Source organism: Staurois parvus, unplaced genomic scaffold, assembly GCF_062004578.1.
Source record: "Staurois parvus isolate SC_StPar_1 unplaced genomic scaffold, SC_StPar_1.0 ptg000021l, whole genome shotgun sequence".
Taxonomy (NCBI): domain Eukaryota; kingdom Metazoa; phylum Chordata; class Amphibia; order Anura; family Ranidae; genus Staurois; species Staurois parvus.
In genome coordinates, this window is record NW_028317817.1 from 16,043,814 (window position 1) to 16,060,135 (window position 16,322).

General features: G+C 40.6%; 1 protein-coding gene across 1 annotated transcript in view; it reads left to right on the forward strand.

Annotated features, from left to right (window-relative positions):
- PP2D1 (protein phosphatase 2C like domain containing 1) overlaps nt 1-16,322 on the forward strand; it is a 31,821-nt gene extending 15,499 nt beyond the window's left edge. Inside the window, exon 2 of the mRNA XM_089691298.1 lies at nt 15,643-16,322. Coding sequence (XP_089547424.1) covers nt 15,643-16,322 — 680 coding nt within the window. The remainder of the gene's footprint in view (nt 1-15,642) is intronic.

A 16,322-nucleotide genomic window follows, 5' to 3' on the forward strand; every position in this document is an offset into this window, starting at 1 on the left:
ACCAAGCTGCCTGCTATTATCGCTGTCTTTTAATCCTTTTTGCCCTGCTGCTACATGCTAGCTTATTGCCCTTATACTGGTTTACTGACTGGGTCTGTTTGCGGACGGCTAATGAAACCATAGCCCTATGGCAGGGATATTTTTAGGACAAGGACTATGTAAAGAATTGTCAAGGGTGGACTGTACCTAATTTACTATCCGGTTTTTACATCCTAGGGCTTGAGACAATAGCATCTACAATGTCCACAACCATTTGCTGACATAGCGCTTACATGACATCCAAGGGCTTGAGATAATAGTGTCCACAGGTGACTGTAACTGCTTGCTGATATAGCGCTGGAGTCTTAAGTGGGTCTTGTCCCCAGTTTGTAATTTTGATCCCCAGCTCCATCCCAGCTAAGAAAACCTTATTTACCCTAATGGTTGCTAATTAATTTAATTGATAACATGTCGCGCTATGCGGCGAGGTGAATGTTTTTGGTGTGCATGTGTGCCCGAGCTATGCTTGTTTACATCTGGCAACTTTGTCATTTGTTTGTAACGGTGACTGGTGGATGTATCTTTGTTAATTATACTTTATTTAACTTTGATGTTAGCAATAAAGATTATGCTTTTTTGATAAATACAGCGGTGGTCCTAATACAGAACTTCTTTTAAATGGTTATCCCTTCTTGGGATCTCCACATAACTCTTTGTTCAAGGGTTCAAATCTGCAGGATGCTGCTAACTGTCTCAGCTCAGCAACATAGTGGTGAATAGATTCTCCTTTATGCTGACAACATCTGCGACAAAGAACCCTGGCCACTAATGCATCTGTGACTGGTTTAAAATACTTTTATAGGACTTGTACTGTAGCTGTATATGAAGTATCTGCTCCCAGAGTTGAGAAAGTCCTATAGCCTTCTGAACCTAATGTGTTGGCAGCAAGGCACTCCGTCTCTCAGCTTAGGCCCCATCCAGGTCAGATGCTAGTAAGTAGATTAAAATTGTTCATGCCCAGGGGCGGACTGACAACTCATGGGGCCCCCGGGCATTAGGGGATCATGGGGCCCGTGTCCTTACCCACACTCAAACCACACCCAAAAAAGCCTATGAAAGGTTCCAGGGACATCTCATGGGGCCCCCTACTGACCCCGGACCCTCGGGCATTGCCCAAGTTCCCCAATGGTCAGTCTGCCCCTGTTCATGCCAGAGATATCATGGCACTGCCGGCTCTCCTGGATGCTGCAGAAACTTCTCTGGAGGCTACCCACAGTGTTCAAGTATCTTTGCTGCCATTGTTGTATCTCAACAGAGCAGACAGTCTAACAGGTCACCATCTTTATTAATCACACAAAAATACAGCTCCATCTTCTCCTACTATCTCTTAAAGCTCTTAAAGCAGCAATGCCATAACATTTTCTTAAAATGGTAAGACACAGAACTTAACAAATACACAACAGTAACACAAGGGGCAAGGGAGCTAGAGGAGAAAAGAGAGCTATGACATGCAATGAAGAAGGTAGCTGTGCTGGGAGCTGACTCTTGAAGTAGTCAAATTTGCTAACAAGTTCAAAAACACATTTCATGTCAATAAGAAAAAAAATGTTTGCAAAGGAAAAACACTTATTTATTTAAAATAATTATTCTGTGCTTTTTTACTCAAAAAAGTAAATCTTTGTTGAAACATTGTCACACAGAAGTAAAAGACAAAGTAAAATAAAGTACAATCTAAAAAAAAAAATATGAATATCAAAATGGACATAGTAAAAGATGATTCGTCAGAGGTAAATGTTATTTGGCACATACTGTATATGAATAAGCAGAAGAGACATAAACTGTACAATCCATGTGTAGTTAAAGGGAGAGTTCACCGCAACTTAGGTTGGTAATGTCATGACACGGACGTCTATGCTCAATATTTCAATTACCAAGGACAACATCAATTGACAGAAAAGGCAGCAGGGGAGCAAAGGCTGTTCTCTTGGGAAGAAAAACATACCTATTGTACTTACTGTCATTGACACCCTCTATTTAGGTATATCAGCTTTTTAAGAGATAATGTGTTATTGATTTCAGATATCTAGACTTGTGGTGTGTTTGGGGGGAGGGGGGGGGGTTGGGAACCTGCATACAGCTGCAGGCTATCAACTTTCTAGCTGTAAATAAAATTTTGTGCAAAAATGTAGTAATGAATTTATTTAAGTCAGGGTCAGAATAAAGCCCTAATGGGCATTGTTTGGGGTTTAAGGATAACGGTGACCCCATTTTGTCATGTAGAAATTGTGCAACTTGTGCAGTCCCTGGATCTTGGGCAGGTCCATAGGAGGTGACAAAATGTGCAAGGTTCAATTGAGCACATTGGGCATAGTGGACTGCGCATAGGGTGGAATTTTGCCATGCATATCAGAGTTAGACAGGCCCTGTGTAAGATGTACAGTTGCGTGAGGCAGTTAGGTAACTTGGGAGATAACAGTTTGCAGTTGTCCAGTTTTCTTTGCCCATTCATTTATTATGTATATTTACTTGCAGTTTTTTCAGTTGGTGACAGGGTCTATATAATATACTATATATCTAATATCATTATCTGTTCATTTGACAGGAAGTGTAAGTCCCAGCAGACCTCCAAAGGGAGTGCTTGGCAGGTGTTTCACATCCCCCCAACCACCAGGCAAATAGATCCATTAGACTTGTGTGATTCAGTTCGTTAAGATTTGTTTTTGGATTAAATTGTTTTTGGAGCTTAAGATATATCCGTATTTTCAAATGGACATAGTAACGAATCAGAACTAATCAGAATCAGATTCATTCAGATTCATTGAGAAGAGCAGATAGTTAAAGAGCACCCTTAACAACCATGACTCATCTGCTATCAGTGGGGTTCCCCACTGTTAGCAGAATATAAACAAAAAAGTACTGGTTAAAAGAAATAAAAAAAAATGTGTGGGGGGGTCCCCCCCAATCCATACCAGGCCCTTCTGGTCTAAAATGGATTTTAAGGGGAACCCCCCAAAATCCATACCACACCCTTATCCGTGTTCCTTTTGAACCATAGCAGGCCACATGCTCTCAACATAGGGGGTGCTTTGGGGCAGGGGGGCTCCCCCATGTTGATAGGGACAAGGGCCTCTTCCTCACAGTCTTGGGTAGTGGTTGCGGAGGTCTGCAGGCAGGGGGCTTATCGGAATCTGGAGGCCCCCTTTAACCGCTTCCGTGCCGCCCTATAGCAGAAATACTGCTACAGGGAGGCACGGGTGCTCAAAATCATGTGTGTGTGTGTATATATATATATATATATATATACACAGGTGATTTTGTATTTCCAGGTAGCTGGAGCATGCTAGCTGCGGCCGCACCCTACCCGTGCTGCCATTAACGGCCGGCGCCCGGTGATTTCCGATGATCTGCGGCGGGGAGGAAAACTGTTTTGTTTACTAACAGTTCTCCTCCCTGTCAGCTCGGACATACTGCTTTAGATGACTGTGCTGTGCACAGTCATCCAAAGCAGTGTGCTTACAGTGAAGCACACTGACACAGCTCGCTATGCAAAACACTCCCAGCACAGTTAACCCTTTGGTTGCCCCTCATATTAACCCCTTCCTGCCCAGTGCCATTAGTACAGTGTCAGTGCTTTTTATTAGCCTTGATCACTGTATTGGTGTCACTGGGGATGTCAGTGACACCAAGTCAGTTCCCCCCAGTGTCAAAATGTCCGCTGCAGTCCTGCTATAAGTCGCTGATCACCACCATTACTAGTAAAAAAAAAATTCCAGTATCTATACCGCCATTTGTAAACATTATAAAATTCACAAATTAATTTACATGTATTGGGATTTTTTTTAGAAAGACATGTAGTAGAATACATTTTGGCCTAAATTTATGACGAAATCTGATTTATTCAATTTTTTTACTAGACATGTTTAATAGCAAAAAGTCAAAAATATAGGTTTTTTTCAAATTGTTGGTCTTTTTTATTTATAGCACAAAAATAAAAAATGCACAGGCGATCAAATACCACCGAAAGAAAGCTCAATTCATGGGGAAAAAAGAGGATGTACATTTCATTTGGGTGCAGCGTTTCATGACAGCGCAATTTTCAATTAACATAACGCAGCGCCGTAACAAAAAATGGCCTGGTCAGGAAGGGGGGTAAATCCTCAGGAGGGCAAGTGGTTAAGAAGGGGGTCCTTAGATCCTGCCCCCCATGTTAATGAGTATGGAGTACATAACACTACTATTCATTCACCAAAAAAGTGTCAAAAGTAAAAAAAAACAAAACATGGAGACAGCTTTTGACAAGTCCCCAAAGTAGATTCAATGCCAATCACAATGAGTCATTGTTTAGGAACGCGGCAGCCACCCACTCCTTAATAACCAGTGCCATGTTGGGTTGCTGATGTCATAAGGGGTGGGGTCCCCAGGTGACATAATCGGCTGGCCCTACCCCTTCATTTATTTAGCAGCGGGAGGTGGTAGAGACGTCATTCAGCAGGAGCTTTAGGCAGATGCGGATCTCTTTCTTTTTTTTCTTTCTGGTCGGCAGCCAGTGTTCATCATGATTGATATTGGAGCTACTTTGAGGGACATTTATTATTTTGTTGGGGAGTTTGAATACATGACTTGTCAAAAAATGTTGTTTTTACTCATCAATATGGGGACAAGGGGCTTTGGGGGGGGAGCCCCCCTGCCTCAAAGCACGCCCCCATGTTGAGTGCACGTGGCCTAGTATGGTTCAGGAAGGGGGGCACTTGCTTGTTTTCTCCTCTTCGCTAGCCTACCAGGCTGCATGCTCGGATAAGGGTCTGGTAAGGAGTTTTTTGCAAAACATTTTGGCGTGGGGTTCCCCTTAAAATCCATATCAGACTCAAAGTGCTGATGACCCATTGGTGTTTAAGGATGCAGGAGCCGACCGTTCTTTAACAATCATGACAGTTACTGGTTGTTGAAGACGCCGGCGCCTTAACAACCAGTTAAGATCCAACACATTAATTTGCTACTGCATGCCTCAACCACTATTTAATTACCACATGCATTTAATTATTTATTTATTTCAGTGAATTGACTTTATCCCCTTTTTATGTGGTATTTACTGAGCATTTTGACCGTTTTTTACGATCAAATAGTGAGTTGACAGTTTCAGGATTGCATGTGATATTTAGGGAAACTGCGTCAGATCACCTAAAAACCGCATGCGATCTGCTTTTGTGAATGGAGCTTAATACACAGCTGTTTCATGTCCGTTCAATAAAGGATATTGCCATTTGATGTTTACTCGAGTCCCAACTGTACCTCCAGTGCCTTACATTGCTTCTCATATTCTCCCACCACCCCCACTTAAATTAAGAACTTTCCCAAAATGGGTGGAGCAGGGCCCACTAGATGTTCAGAACCTATATGCAGTGCCTAAGAGGAACCACCCTTAAATTGTGATTATTTTTTTTTAATATACATACTATCACTGCACCAATACCGATACCAGGTATTGGTGCCGATACTAAGCATTTGCATGAGTACTTGTTTTCTTATTCTAGGTCAAAATCCTGCACAATATCCTTTTGTCTCTTTTGGTCAGTTGACTGTATCAAATGATGTTTTCCTGAAAACTGTATATTATTATTATTATACAGGATTTATATAGCGCCAACAGTTTGCTCAGCGCTTTACAGTATAACGGGAGACAATACAGCAACAATAAAGTTCAATACAAGAGGGATAGGAGGGCCTGATCCTTAGAGCTTACAATCTAGGACAGCATGCCATCATAACCTTTAATACTGTACCACGCAACACGCAAATAAATTAGCTTCAGTCAGAGAGCCACCAGCTAAACAGGCACCAACAATTTGCCCTCTTTACAGCTCAGTAAGCTCTAACAGGACTGTATTACTAGCAGCGCATAAAGTGGATGACAAAAGTGAGGCTTCCCACCTGTTAGCTAGGTGTCTCATCACACAGCAGAAGCAAAATAATGTTACATCACTTCCGCTTTCAGCGTGAAACATATTGTTACTTTCATACCTGCAAATGATGTAGTGTTTTCATTTTGTTGCATAACCCCTGTAATTACTTGAAACAAGCTTTTTCTTCTTCCTTTGTATAAATTTGTGGGTGGTATTTGTAGCTTTGTTCCAAAAAAAAACGCTTTTTTTCTTAGCTTTATAATCTTACAGTAGTTCAACATTATTTTTAGTTCACCTTTGTATTTTAGTTTGCAAGTTCTGCAGCAGCTTGATCCAATTTTTTTTCCAGTTATCTGGCCTATAGGTTGCTGCTTTATACTGTACATACCTTAGAAAATGGTCAGCAACTTTTTCAAACAACCAGTGATGTAAGAATCTGTAAATCTGATTAAATTCCTTTCAAAATAGGAAGTGCAAAGATGGGCTCCTGTATAAATTTATATTTTACAAAACAGTAAGCATATATTTTACCAAACCAGGGTATACATTTACTAATGGAAGACTAGAACTAAATCAGGAATAGAAACATTTCTTGGTTTGCAGGTTAAAGGGTAGTGAATTGAAGACTAATGTATTAAGCAGAGCGCACAAATAATGTGCTGACACATATAAAAGATTATTCCATTAACTGCCAATTTTCACAGTGAAGAATTTTCTCCGATTTTCATTATGGCTCACTATCTCCTCTGAAGCTCGAAACACTCCACATTCCATTCTCAGGAAATACTTTGATCTTGAACGTTTATGATATGTGTAATGTGTGGAAAAAATAGGCATAGAAAATGTTCCTTTATTCTAAGCACTTCCCTTTTCTAGAACCAGGATGTGCTTGATAATGTTCTCTGTAAATTGTATATATTTTATTTACAAAGTTGTAATTTTCATAAAAAGGCAACTTTAAAAATATCCTCATTTTACTCTTAAAAAAGCAACTATAGTGAAAAGATAATAGTGAAAAGATAAAGTATTTTCACTAGTTGTAATGGCCAGAGCCTACCTTTAGATTTCTTTTTTTTTTCGCCCAGTCAGGCCTTGGTTCTCCCCGTGTGTCTAATGTATAAGGTTTGTTCACATCAGAACCCTCTATACATCAGAGTTTCCCATTCAAATCAGAGTGCCCCCTAAACAACAGAATCTCCTATATAACAGAATCCCTCCTAAACAACAGAGACCATCATTTACATCAGTGTGCCCTGTATATATCAGAGTCTTCGATACAACAGAATCCCCTATACAAATGATCCCCCTGTTAACATTAGAGTTCCCTATACATTAGAGTTCCCTATACAACTGAGTCCCTTGCTCACATCAGAGTCCCCTATACAACAGAGTTCTCCATACATCAGAATCCCCAGTTCACATCAAGGCTCCCTATACATCAGAATCCACATTTCACATCAGAGTCCCCTATACATCAAAGCCCCTATAGATCAGACTGCTGCCCCGGTTCATGTCAGACTTCCCCCTTCACATACCCTAAAGTGTGGCAACAAGGCAGAGGGTGGGAGATGGGAGGCAGAGCAGATCAGGTGACAGACACGATCTTTTTGCAATGGAAGCTCCGTTCTCCTGTAAATGCCAGGGCAAGCATATCATTGCTAGAATGCAAACAACTGGCTTGAAAGCCAGCTCCTAGAAACCAACAATGTGGGGTGAACAGGCTACACTGAAGACTGCAAGGAATATTTACAGAAAACATAGGTATCTTCTTCAGCATATGCAGGCAGTGGGTACACATCAATGGGCCCCATCCACACTGAGGATATGCTACCTTGTTATGCTTATGTAGCACTACCCCCTTAGCAGTTGCAAGATATTTGGGTCCCCCTATAGTATTGCACAGCCAGGCAACACGCATTTCCTTCACACATACAGTACTTGCACCAGGAGACAGTAACCAGTCCTTGAGCTTTGTTTTGAAGTTTTATTAAGGGATTTAGAACTTACATGGGGTAAGGAATGAAGGGGTGTATAGGATGCCCAAGGGAAATGGCAACTGAGAACAAAACTACTTAGCAACTATGTACAAGTCTTTACAGCAGGGGATCCAGTGCCTGCCACTGTAGTGTGAAACAGTCCCACATTTGCTAAGACAGCAAATCCAGTTCCCCACTAGAGTGCTCCTTTCCCCTTACTGGACCAGAGGTGAAGATTTACTCACTTGGTCCCTCTCCTCTGCTGCCGGTGGATTGGTGGCTGCTACTAGGCCTTCCAGCTGGGCCGCTCCTTCCTTGCCACAGAGGTAGTCCTCTCTCAGGGGCCGGTGAAGTCCAAGCTTTCCACTTTCAACCTTCTAAGGCCCTCTGCCTGCAGGTGAGCCCCTTTCATCTGGGCCCCCTCACAGGCTCCAACCTCCAGCCTCACATCCTTCTCTCTCTTCCACCTCTCCACTCCAACTCTCCTGCTGCTGAGCAGGATCTCCTACTCATAAAGGTTTTCCCAGCCCCTTTCCAAGCTTCCTGTTGGAGATTGGTCAGGATCCTACCAACATGCAGGACAGCCACTCCTCAGATCCGCCAACTGCTTCTAGACCTTTCTCCAAAGTTCTAGAGCAGGGGGAAATTCCAGAGGGTTGGTCTGCAGAGCCTCTCAGCATGACCCAATTTTGACCTTCTGCCTATTGCGCAGCCTCTAACAATTAGGATTCTAGCTTCCCCTAGCTAACTAGGATGGTGCCACACTTATTTTAGGGACTATGTAAGTATTAAGGTTGGAGTGGTTAAGTGTTAAGGACACACTTTAGGGGGAGACGTTAGGAGGGGTTGGGAGGGGGGATAAATGTTGATGGTTTGTTTTCAAGGACAGTTTAGTGTAAGGGGCAGTTTAGTGGAGGGAATAAATGGCCAGCTGTTTATGCAATTCATACTGGAACTTTGTTGCAAAAACTAACATTGGTAGGATTTTATTGTGTTTTTTAATACTAGGAACTGTTAAATTAATAATAATAGAAGTTAAACCTGTCGCACAAAACAGTGGTTTAGCAATGGGTAGATCATCCATCACTGGTTCTTACTGTTCATTTTAGTCTGGTTCCCACTACAATAAAAACTATCCTTAGTTGCGATAGGAGTACAATTTTACAAAGGTACCATGGGATGCACCAATCCTATAGTGTCAGAATCCCTCCTGCCAGACACATACTCCTGGAACTCCAGTCACTCGGAAATCCATCCCTAGTACCCAGAAGCACCAATTGCTTAGGGTTCCCTAAGGAGCTGCTGTTGCTGCTGCTTTTGTTGTTGCTATTCTTCCCCCATATACCATGATTAAGATAGAGGTGGGAGCTTTCTGGCAGGCTGGAAGTTCTCCTTCTTCATATTGGGAACTAAGGGCAAATGCAGTTACATTAGTAACAGATCTGCTTGACATTACTGAACTATTCCAGGGCCCATTAAAAAAAATGCACTTATCCTTGGATTAGAATATACTGTATACAGTATATTTGGTTTGATTGAGCTATAAGGTTTAATTAAGATCCTTGTTTTAGTATCCTGAAATGTAGTTAGCTTTCTTTTTTATGTTAATGGTGTTGGTATAGTTGTCCTTATTGTATAAGCACATAAGAAGGCATTGTTGAACTTTTACATTTCCTAGACCTATGAGGAGGACATTTATAGAAACTATTTAGGGAAATGGTTCATGTCAGTACTTGTCATATATTGTATGTTGTCTCTCTTATTATACAAATATGATAATAGAGTGACAATTAGCCTCAGCTTGGAAGTAGCTGAAAGAACATGATGTTCTGCATTCTCATTTAACATGCACCACTTGATCTCTGTTATTAAGGATTTTAGGTCAGCTGCCAAATAAAGTACATCTTTTGGGATCAATGAGCTATTTGTTCCAAGATAGCTTGGCTTTTATGTTCGACTCAGCAATGCTTTGAAAGAGGCTGCTGAAAGAAGTCAAACAATTATCTCTGAAGGCTTTTCAGTTATCTTCCAACCATACCAATAGACCCTTAGGATGACTTGTCTAATATATTTCTAAGGAGGGTTGGTTCTCAATCAAACCGAGAGCAGCCAGCTGATATAGCCTGGGCATCTCATCTGCTTGAAGGGTTTAACTGGAACTTTAATACAGTAGTAGTTATTTCTGCCAGCTGGCCTTTTTCAATCATTCCAATTCTACAGCAAGGAATTATTTTTATTATTATACAGTATTTATATAGCGCCAAAAGGTTTGCTCAGCACTGTACAATAGCAAGGGGGACAGAACATGAGACAAAACAGTAACAATACAATACACGAGGGGTTCAAGGGCCCTGCTCTTTCGAGCTCACAATCTAGGAGATACTGACAAAAGGAAATATGGGATGGCATACTCAACCTGTTGGTCCATCAACCCTTAATAAAGTCATCAGATAAAAAATGATTAGACAGGTGGACATTTATGCTATCTCTTGACACTTGTGCTGGATAATCTATTAGTCAAACAAAACAGAAAATTTCCAAGCACACTTACCAACTAGTCTGCAAAAAAACCCAAAGTGACAATCCGTGACAAAGGACTGGCCAATCTCACACCGTGCTGTCACATAAAAATGCCACTCTCAGCTGCACCCTGCAAAAAGATTTTCCAGCTCACAGGACCACAATCTAGGTGCCAGCAGCCCGATGGCGATGGTCACCAGGTTAAATTAACTAAGCAATTAACCATTTAAATTGACACCACAACCTTTTTACTGAGAAGGCGGAAACTCACAATCTTAGCAATACCAACTATGATTTTAGAATAAACGTGTGTAACACACACTGTCACCACAGACAAGTATATTCAGAGATGTATACTACAGTAGCACTTCAAGAGACAGGGATTCTTTTAGTTTGCATTAAAAGCCTTAGAGACAATTTCAACACAAAATAGGGTTTAATAATGGAAAGGGTCAAAATGGTGCAAATAAAATATTTACAGAAACAGGGTGATACACATCGTTATGACCAAGTCCCAAATACATATTTATATTTCTGAATACCTTCTGTTTACAGACGGCTAACATGCAGATTACTGTCCAGCATGAAATTAGCTTCGAAATGGATATATATATGACAGGTCTTGGATATTTACTTCTCAAAGGAGGGGTGTGGAAGCCTAATCCACTCTGGTACCTCCTAGCATAGGGGTGTTGGGTTCAAAATGCTACCCAATAACTGATGAAGGTAAATATGATTTTATTCTGGCAATACTGTCATAATTTCAGAAGTTATGAAACATGCTGAAGTTTTAGAGTCTAGCTGATAACCAATCTATCAGGCATGTGTATTGTACAAACTTCCAATGAAGGTATTTATGACCCAATGTCTGTTAATTTTGTAGTCACTAAAGACACTTTTATGGGCCTTGTGATGTGTACGGGGGGTTAGATCCAGCTAGTCCTGTTACCAGACTGATAAGAGGACTCTGGCAGTAGCTAAGATGTTGTGGATTGAATGAGCTGAAAGGAGGAGGGAGAAGGAGAGAGGAAAAGGTCACTGTGGCCATCTCCCTCTTCTGAAAAAATGACATGGAAGACTTGTGGCCTGAACAAAATGGCTGCTACACACAAAGTTATGCGCGTGCCCAGTACGCATGACCATTACAACACTGTCTAACAATTTACGTTAAAAACAGAGGGTTTTATTTGTAAACATTTGCAAATATATGTGAAAGCTGCACTGCTTCACCAAGGGTCCTCTGCAAAGTATGGGCCTAACTCTTACATTTTTGCACAGGAGCGACTTTCACATATACAGCATTTGCAAATGTGTGCATTAAAAACCTCTGTTAGACAGGGTTAGGCAGCGTCAATTTTTTTTTGCAGGTTTGCAGGAAGCAGAGGAACTACTGCAAATAGCATATAATATTAACCAGTACTGTATACAGATGCTCTCCATTATTGAAATAATACAAGCTTTATACTGTATAAAAAAGATTAATAATAGTACATACAGTTGTGTTCAAAATAATAGCAGCGTGTTGAAAAAAGCGAATAAAGCTCAAAATCCTTCTAATAGCTTTTATTTCCATACACACAAATGCATTGGGAACATTACACATTCTATTCCAAATCAAAACATGAAGAAAAATATATCAAATTTGTGTTGTTCCTCTAAACAAATTGAAGAAAAGTGAATATTAGACTGTTCAAAAAAATAGCAGTGTTTGTATACTTCTGTACAAACTCAAACATTCACTATATAAACTGAAAAATGTTTGAAGATTTTGCTTTCCTTTGAATCACTTAATGAATATTTAGTTGTATAAGCACTGTTTCTGAGAACTGCTGTACATCTGTGTTGCATGGAGTCAACCAACTTCTGGCTCCTGTGAACAGGTATTCCAACCCAGGATGATTGGACTACATTCCACAGATCTTCTCTATTTCTTGGTTTTGCCTCAGAAACTGCATTTTTGATGTCACCCACAAGTTTTCTATTGGATTAAGATCCGGGGATTGGGCTGGCCACTCCATAACGTCAATCTTGTTGGTCTGGAACCAAGATGTTGCACGTTTACTGGTGTGTTTGGGGTCGTTGTCTTGTTGGAACACCCATTTCAAGGGCTTTTCCTCTTCAGCATAAGGCAGCATGACCTCTTCAAGTATTCTGATGTATTCAAACTGATCCATGATCCCTGGTATGCGATAAATAAACCCAACACCGTAGTATGAGAAACATCCCCATATCATCATACTTGCGCAACCATGCTTCACTGTCTTCACAGTGTACTGTGGCTTGAATTCAGTGTTTGGGGGTCATCTGACAAACTGTCTCCGGCCACTAGACCCAAAAAGAACAATCTTACTTTCATCAGTCCACAAAATGTTGCGCCATTTCTCTTTAGGCCAGTCAATGTGCTCTTTGGCAAATTGTAACCTCTTCAGCACGTCTTTTTTTCAACAGTGGGACTTTGCGGGGGCTTCTTGCAGATAGCTTGGCTTCACATAGGCGTCTTCTAATTGTAACAGTACTCACAGATAACTTTAGACCTTCTTTGATATTCCTGGAGCTGATTGTTGGCTGAGTCCTTGCCATTTTGGCTATTCTTCTATCCATTCGATCGGTAGTTTTTCGCTTTCTTCCACATCTTTCAGGTTTTGGTTGCCATTTTAAAGCATTTGCGATCATTTTAGCTGAGCAGCCTATAATTTTCTGCACTTCTTTATATGTTTTCCCCTCTCCAATCACCTTTTTAATCAAGGTATGCTGTTCTTCTAAACAATGTCTGGAACGACCCATTTTCCTTAGAATTTCAGAGAGAAATGCACTGTAACCAGCATGTACAACATTTGCTGCCTTCCTTCCTTAAATAAGGGCAATAATTGCCACCTGTTTTTCAAAGAATGAATGATCTCACTAACAGAACTCCACACTGCTATTATTTTGAACATGCCCCTTTCAATTAGTGATTCAATTATACAGAATCAGCAGCATGCATGTCATGACTGTTGGGTCTGTTGGATTTCTATTAGTCTACTACACCTGCTAGTAAATTATTTGCCATGTAGAAATATCATTTCTACCAAAAACAGTGATTGATCAGGTTAGTGATGTCTGACTGCTATTATTTTGAACACAACTGTATGTCTAATGTACAAACAGGTATTATCAGCAAAGAGTCCAACAAGAGTCTAGGTGGAATTGTGCACATATACTCAGCTCTATATAGTTATTAATAGAGATACCTCCAGACGAATGTTGCAGCAAGGTTCATTGGACGGCCCCTGAGGATGATCAAGATTGGACATTGGTGTGGAAGTGGAACTCAGAGTCAGCACTCTGCACTTTAGTCTCTCATTAGTAGTTTCTAATCTGACATGCAACCAGACCTCTAACTACCAGAAGTGGCCATCAGATACCTAACCTGGCTCTAGTCTCTGCTAGATATAGAGCCCTAAGCTAAAACTATCTATAAAATCCCAGAAGGGACAGGGTTAAATATAATAACAAGAAATAACAAGATATAACTAAAATAACAGGAGCTGAATATAAACTTTATTGCAATAAACAGGTTGACCTATTAGTATACTGGAAGGTGACCACTAAACACATAAAGTCCTACAGTCAGACTCAGCTATCTGGCACTGGGCATTTGACATAATAACAATAGGACAGCTATACTCTGTCTGTCATAAGGATTCAGATGCCCACTCAAGAAGCTATAAGCAGCTGCAGTTAAGCTATTACAGCATAGAAATACTTGCATAGTAGTCTCCACTTCTAGTCTGGGTAAACAAATAACAGCAGCAACTCCCCTGGAAGGACATATCTGAGACTTTCTCTCTCTCCCTCCACTTTCTCCTTCTGGAGTTTCCTAACCCAGACCATGGACACAGGAAATACTAATACATAATTATACATAACACTGTGATAATAGCAGCTAACAGTAGATGGCAGCAGATCCCTACACCTCAATGTTTTGTTACAGCACTTAAATATAGACAAGAGGGAAGAAGGTATCATCTTGGATGTGAACAGTGTGAGAAGCAGGGTACTTGTAGAAAAAGCATGCCAGTGTTTATCAAGGGATATAGCAAAAAAAATTTTACATATTATTGGGTCATTAAGGTAAAACGATACACATTAGGGATTCCACATTTAAGGGTATACTGTTGCATTACACTGACTTATAGTACCGAGAGCTCAGCAATGCCGGAGATTCCTGAGCATAGAGCAATATCCTAACCTATGGCTCCTTCACATTAACCCTTCTTTTAACACAAAACCTCACAGTAAACTTTCCTGTAACTCTATCCTTTCCTGTAACCCCAACCCTCTCTCCTGTATCTTCATGCATAGTTAGTTTCTTGCATTTTTTTCATGCATTTTCTTTGCATAGAAGACAAACCAAGCTCTCTCTGCACTAAATGATACCAGTGTATCTACTGCTTCATTTAGTGAGCTTAATAGGATACTGAGGCAACATATTAAGGAAATTGGATACAGTAATTAGCAAGTAGAGTAGTAATATTAAAGTCGTTTGGTGAAATTTGGTGTTCTCATGCTATCACTCACCATAAACATGCCCCTCATCGACAGCAAAGAAGGTGTTTATGTTGATGGTGGGTTGGTAGTTTGAGCCAGGTTTGTTGTCAAATATAGTTTTTTAGAGACCTACATCCAGAGACCTTGAATAGGTTCTAATTAACAAAAGCAGAGCTAGTGTTTTGGGAACAGGACACCTTTGACACAATTGCCTGATGCTACTTGCCAAAACTTTGTGACCATGATTGCGCGAGTTAAGCCTGGTAAAACTACTAGTTCTTTTTCTGTTCAACCCAGCGGGCTGAACAAAAAAAACCTGACAGCTCAGGAGGAGCCGCTGAACTAACTATCCAATAGTTGGCAATTGTATTCTGACAGAGAGGGGCGGCTCTCCACCAGAACACTCCGGTCAGCACTCTCAGCCATTGGCTGACGACGTTGATCAGGAGTTGATCGGCAGACCTTTTTTGGTCATGCCCCTTTGAATTCTGTCAGACCGGCTGCCTTACACATGGGCTGAATGTCATCCTGTTAACGAATGTTGGACTATGTCTACTAGGCTTCAACCATGTGAGCCATTGGTGCAACATACTTTTCATTACTTACTCATCTCTCATGATGTTCTTATGTATTCCTAATGCACAAGATATATAAAAGTATATAGATGTGAATCTTGAAATACAATTAAACATATAAAACATTGCTTGTTTAGTTAACACTATAATCTCATTTTACAGGAAACCTTAAGGCAGTTTTATGTAGAAATGGAAAAAGTTACTGCCTCACTAGAGATCACAGCACTGGCAATTCCCTAGAAATGCGACGGGTTCTAGAATGCGGTGGAACTGTCAGTGCCAATGAAGACTGTGGTTTAATTGAAGGATCCAGCAGAATTACCAGAGGACTTGGTTTCCATGGCGATCCCAAACTTAAGGCTACAGTTATCCCTACACCTCATACGATTTCCATCCCAGTGTATGGCACATGCCAGTTTCTCATTCTTGCATCAAGTGGCTTGTGGGAAGTCTTTAGTGAATGTGAAGTTGTCACAATGGTACAAGACCTACTAGCAGCATTTCCAGGGCACTCACCTAGTGCCAAATCAAAAGATGTCATCAGTGAACACAACTTTCAGGAACAAAACAAAACACAGGGAAAAAACAATATTGTAAAGGTATCAGATTATCTTGCGGATGATGAAGATGATTATGAAAAAAATGTTAATAGCGTTATGGATTGTGAAACAAGAAAAGACATGTCTAGAAATGCTGATATACACTATACAGATGAAATACATGGTAAGAACGCAGCTTATGTTTGCCAGCAAATAATAAAGACTGCTATTTTAGCAGGATCTCAGCAAAACATTACAGTAAGTCTTATACTTCTACCTGGAAGTGATAAAGCAAAATTCTAG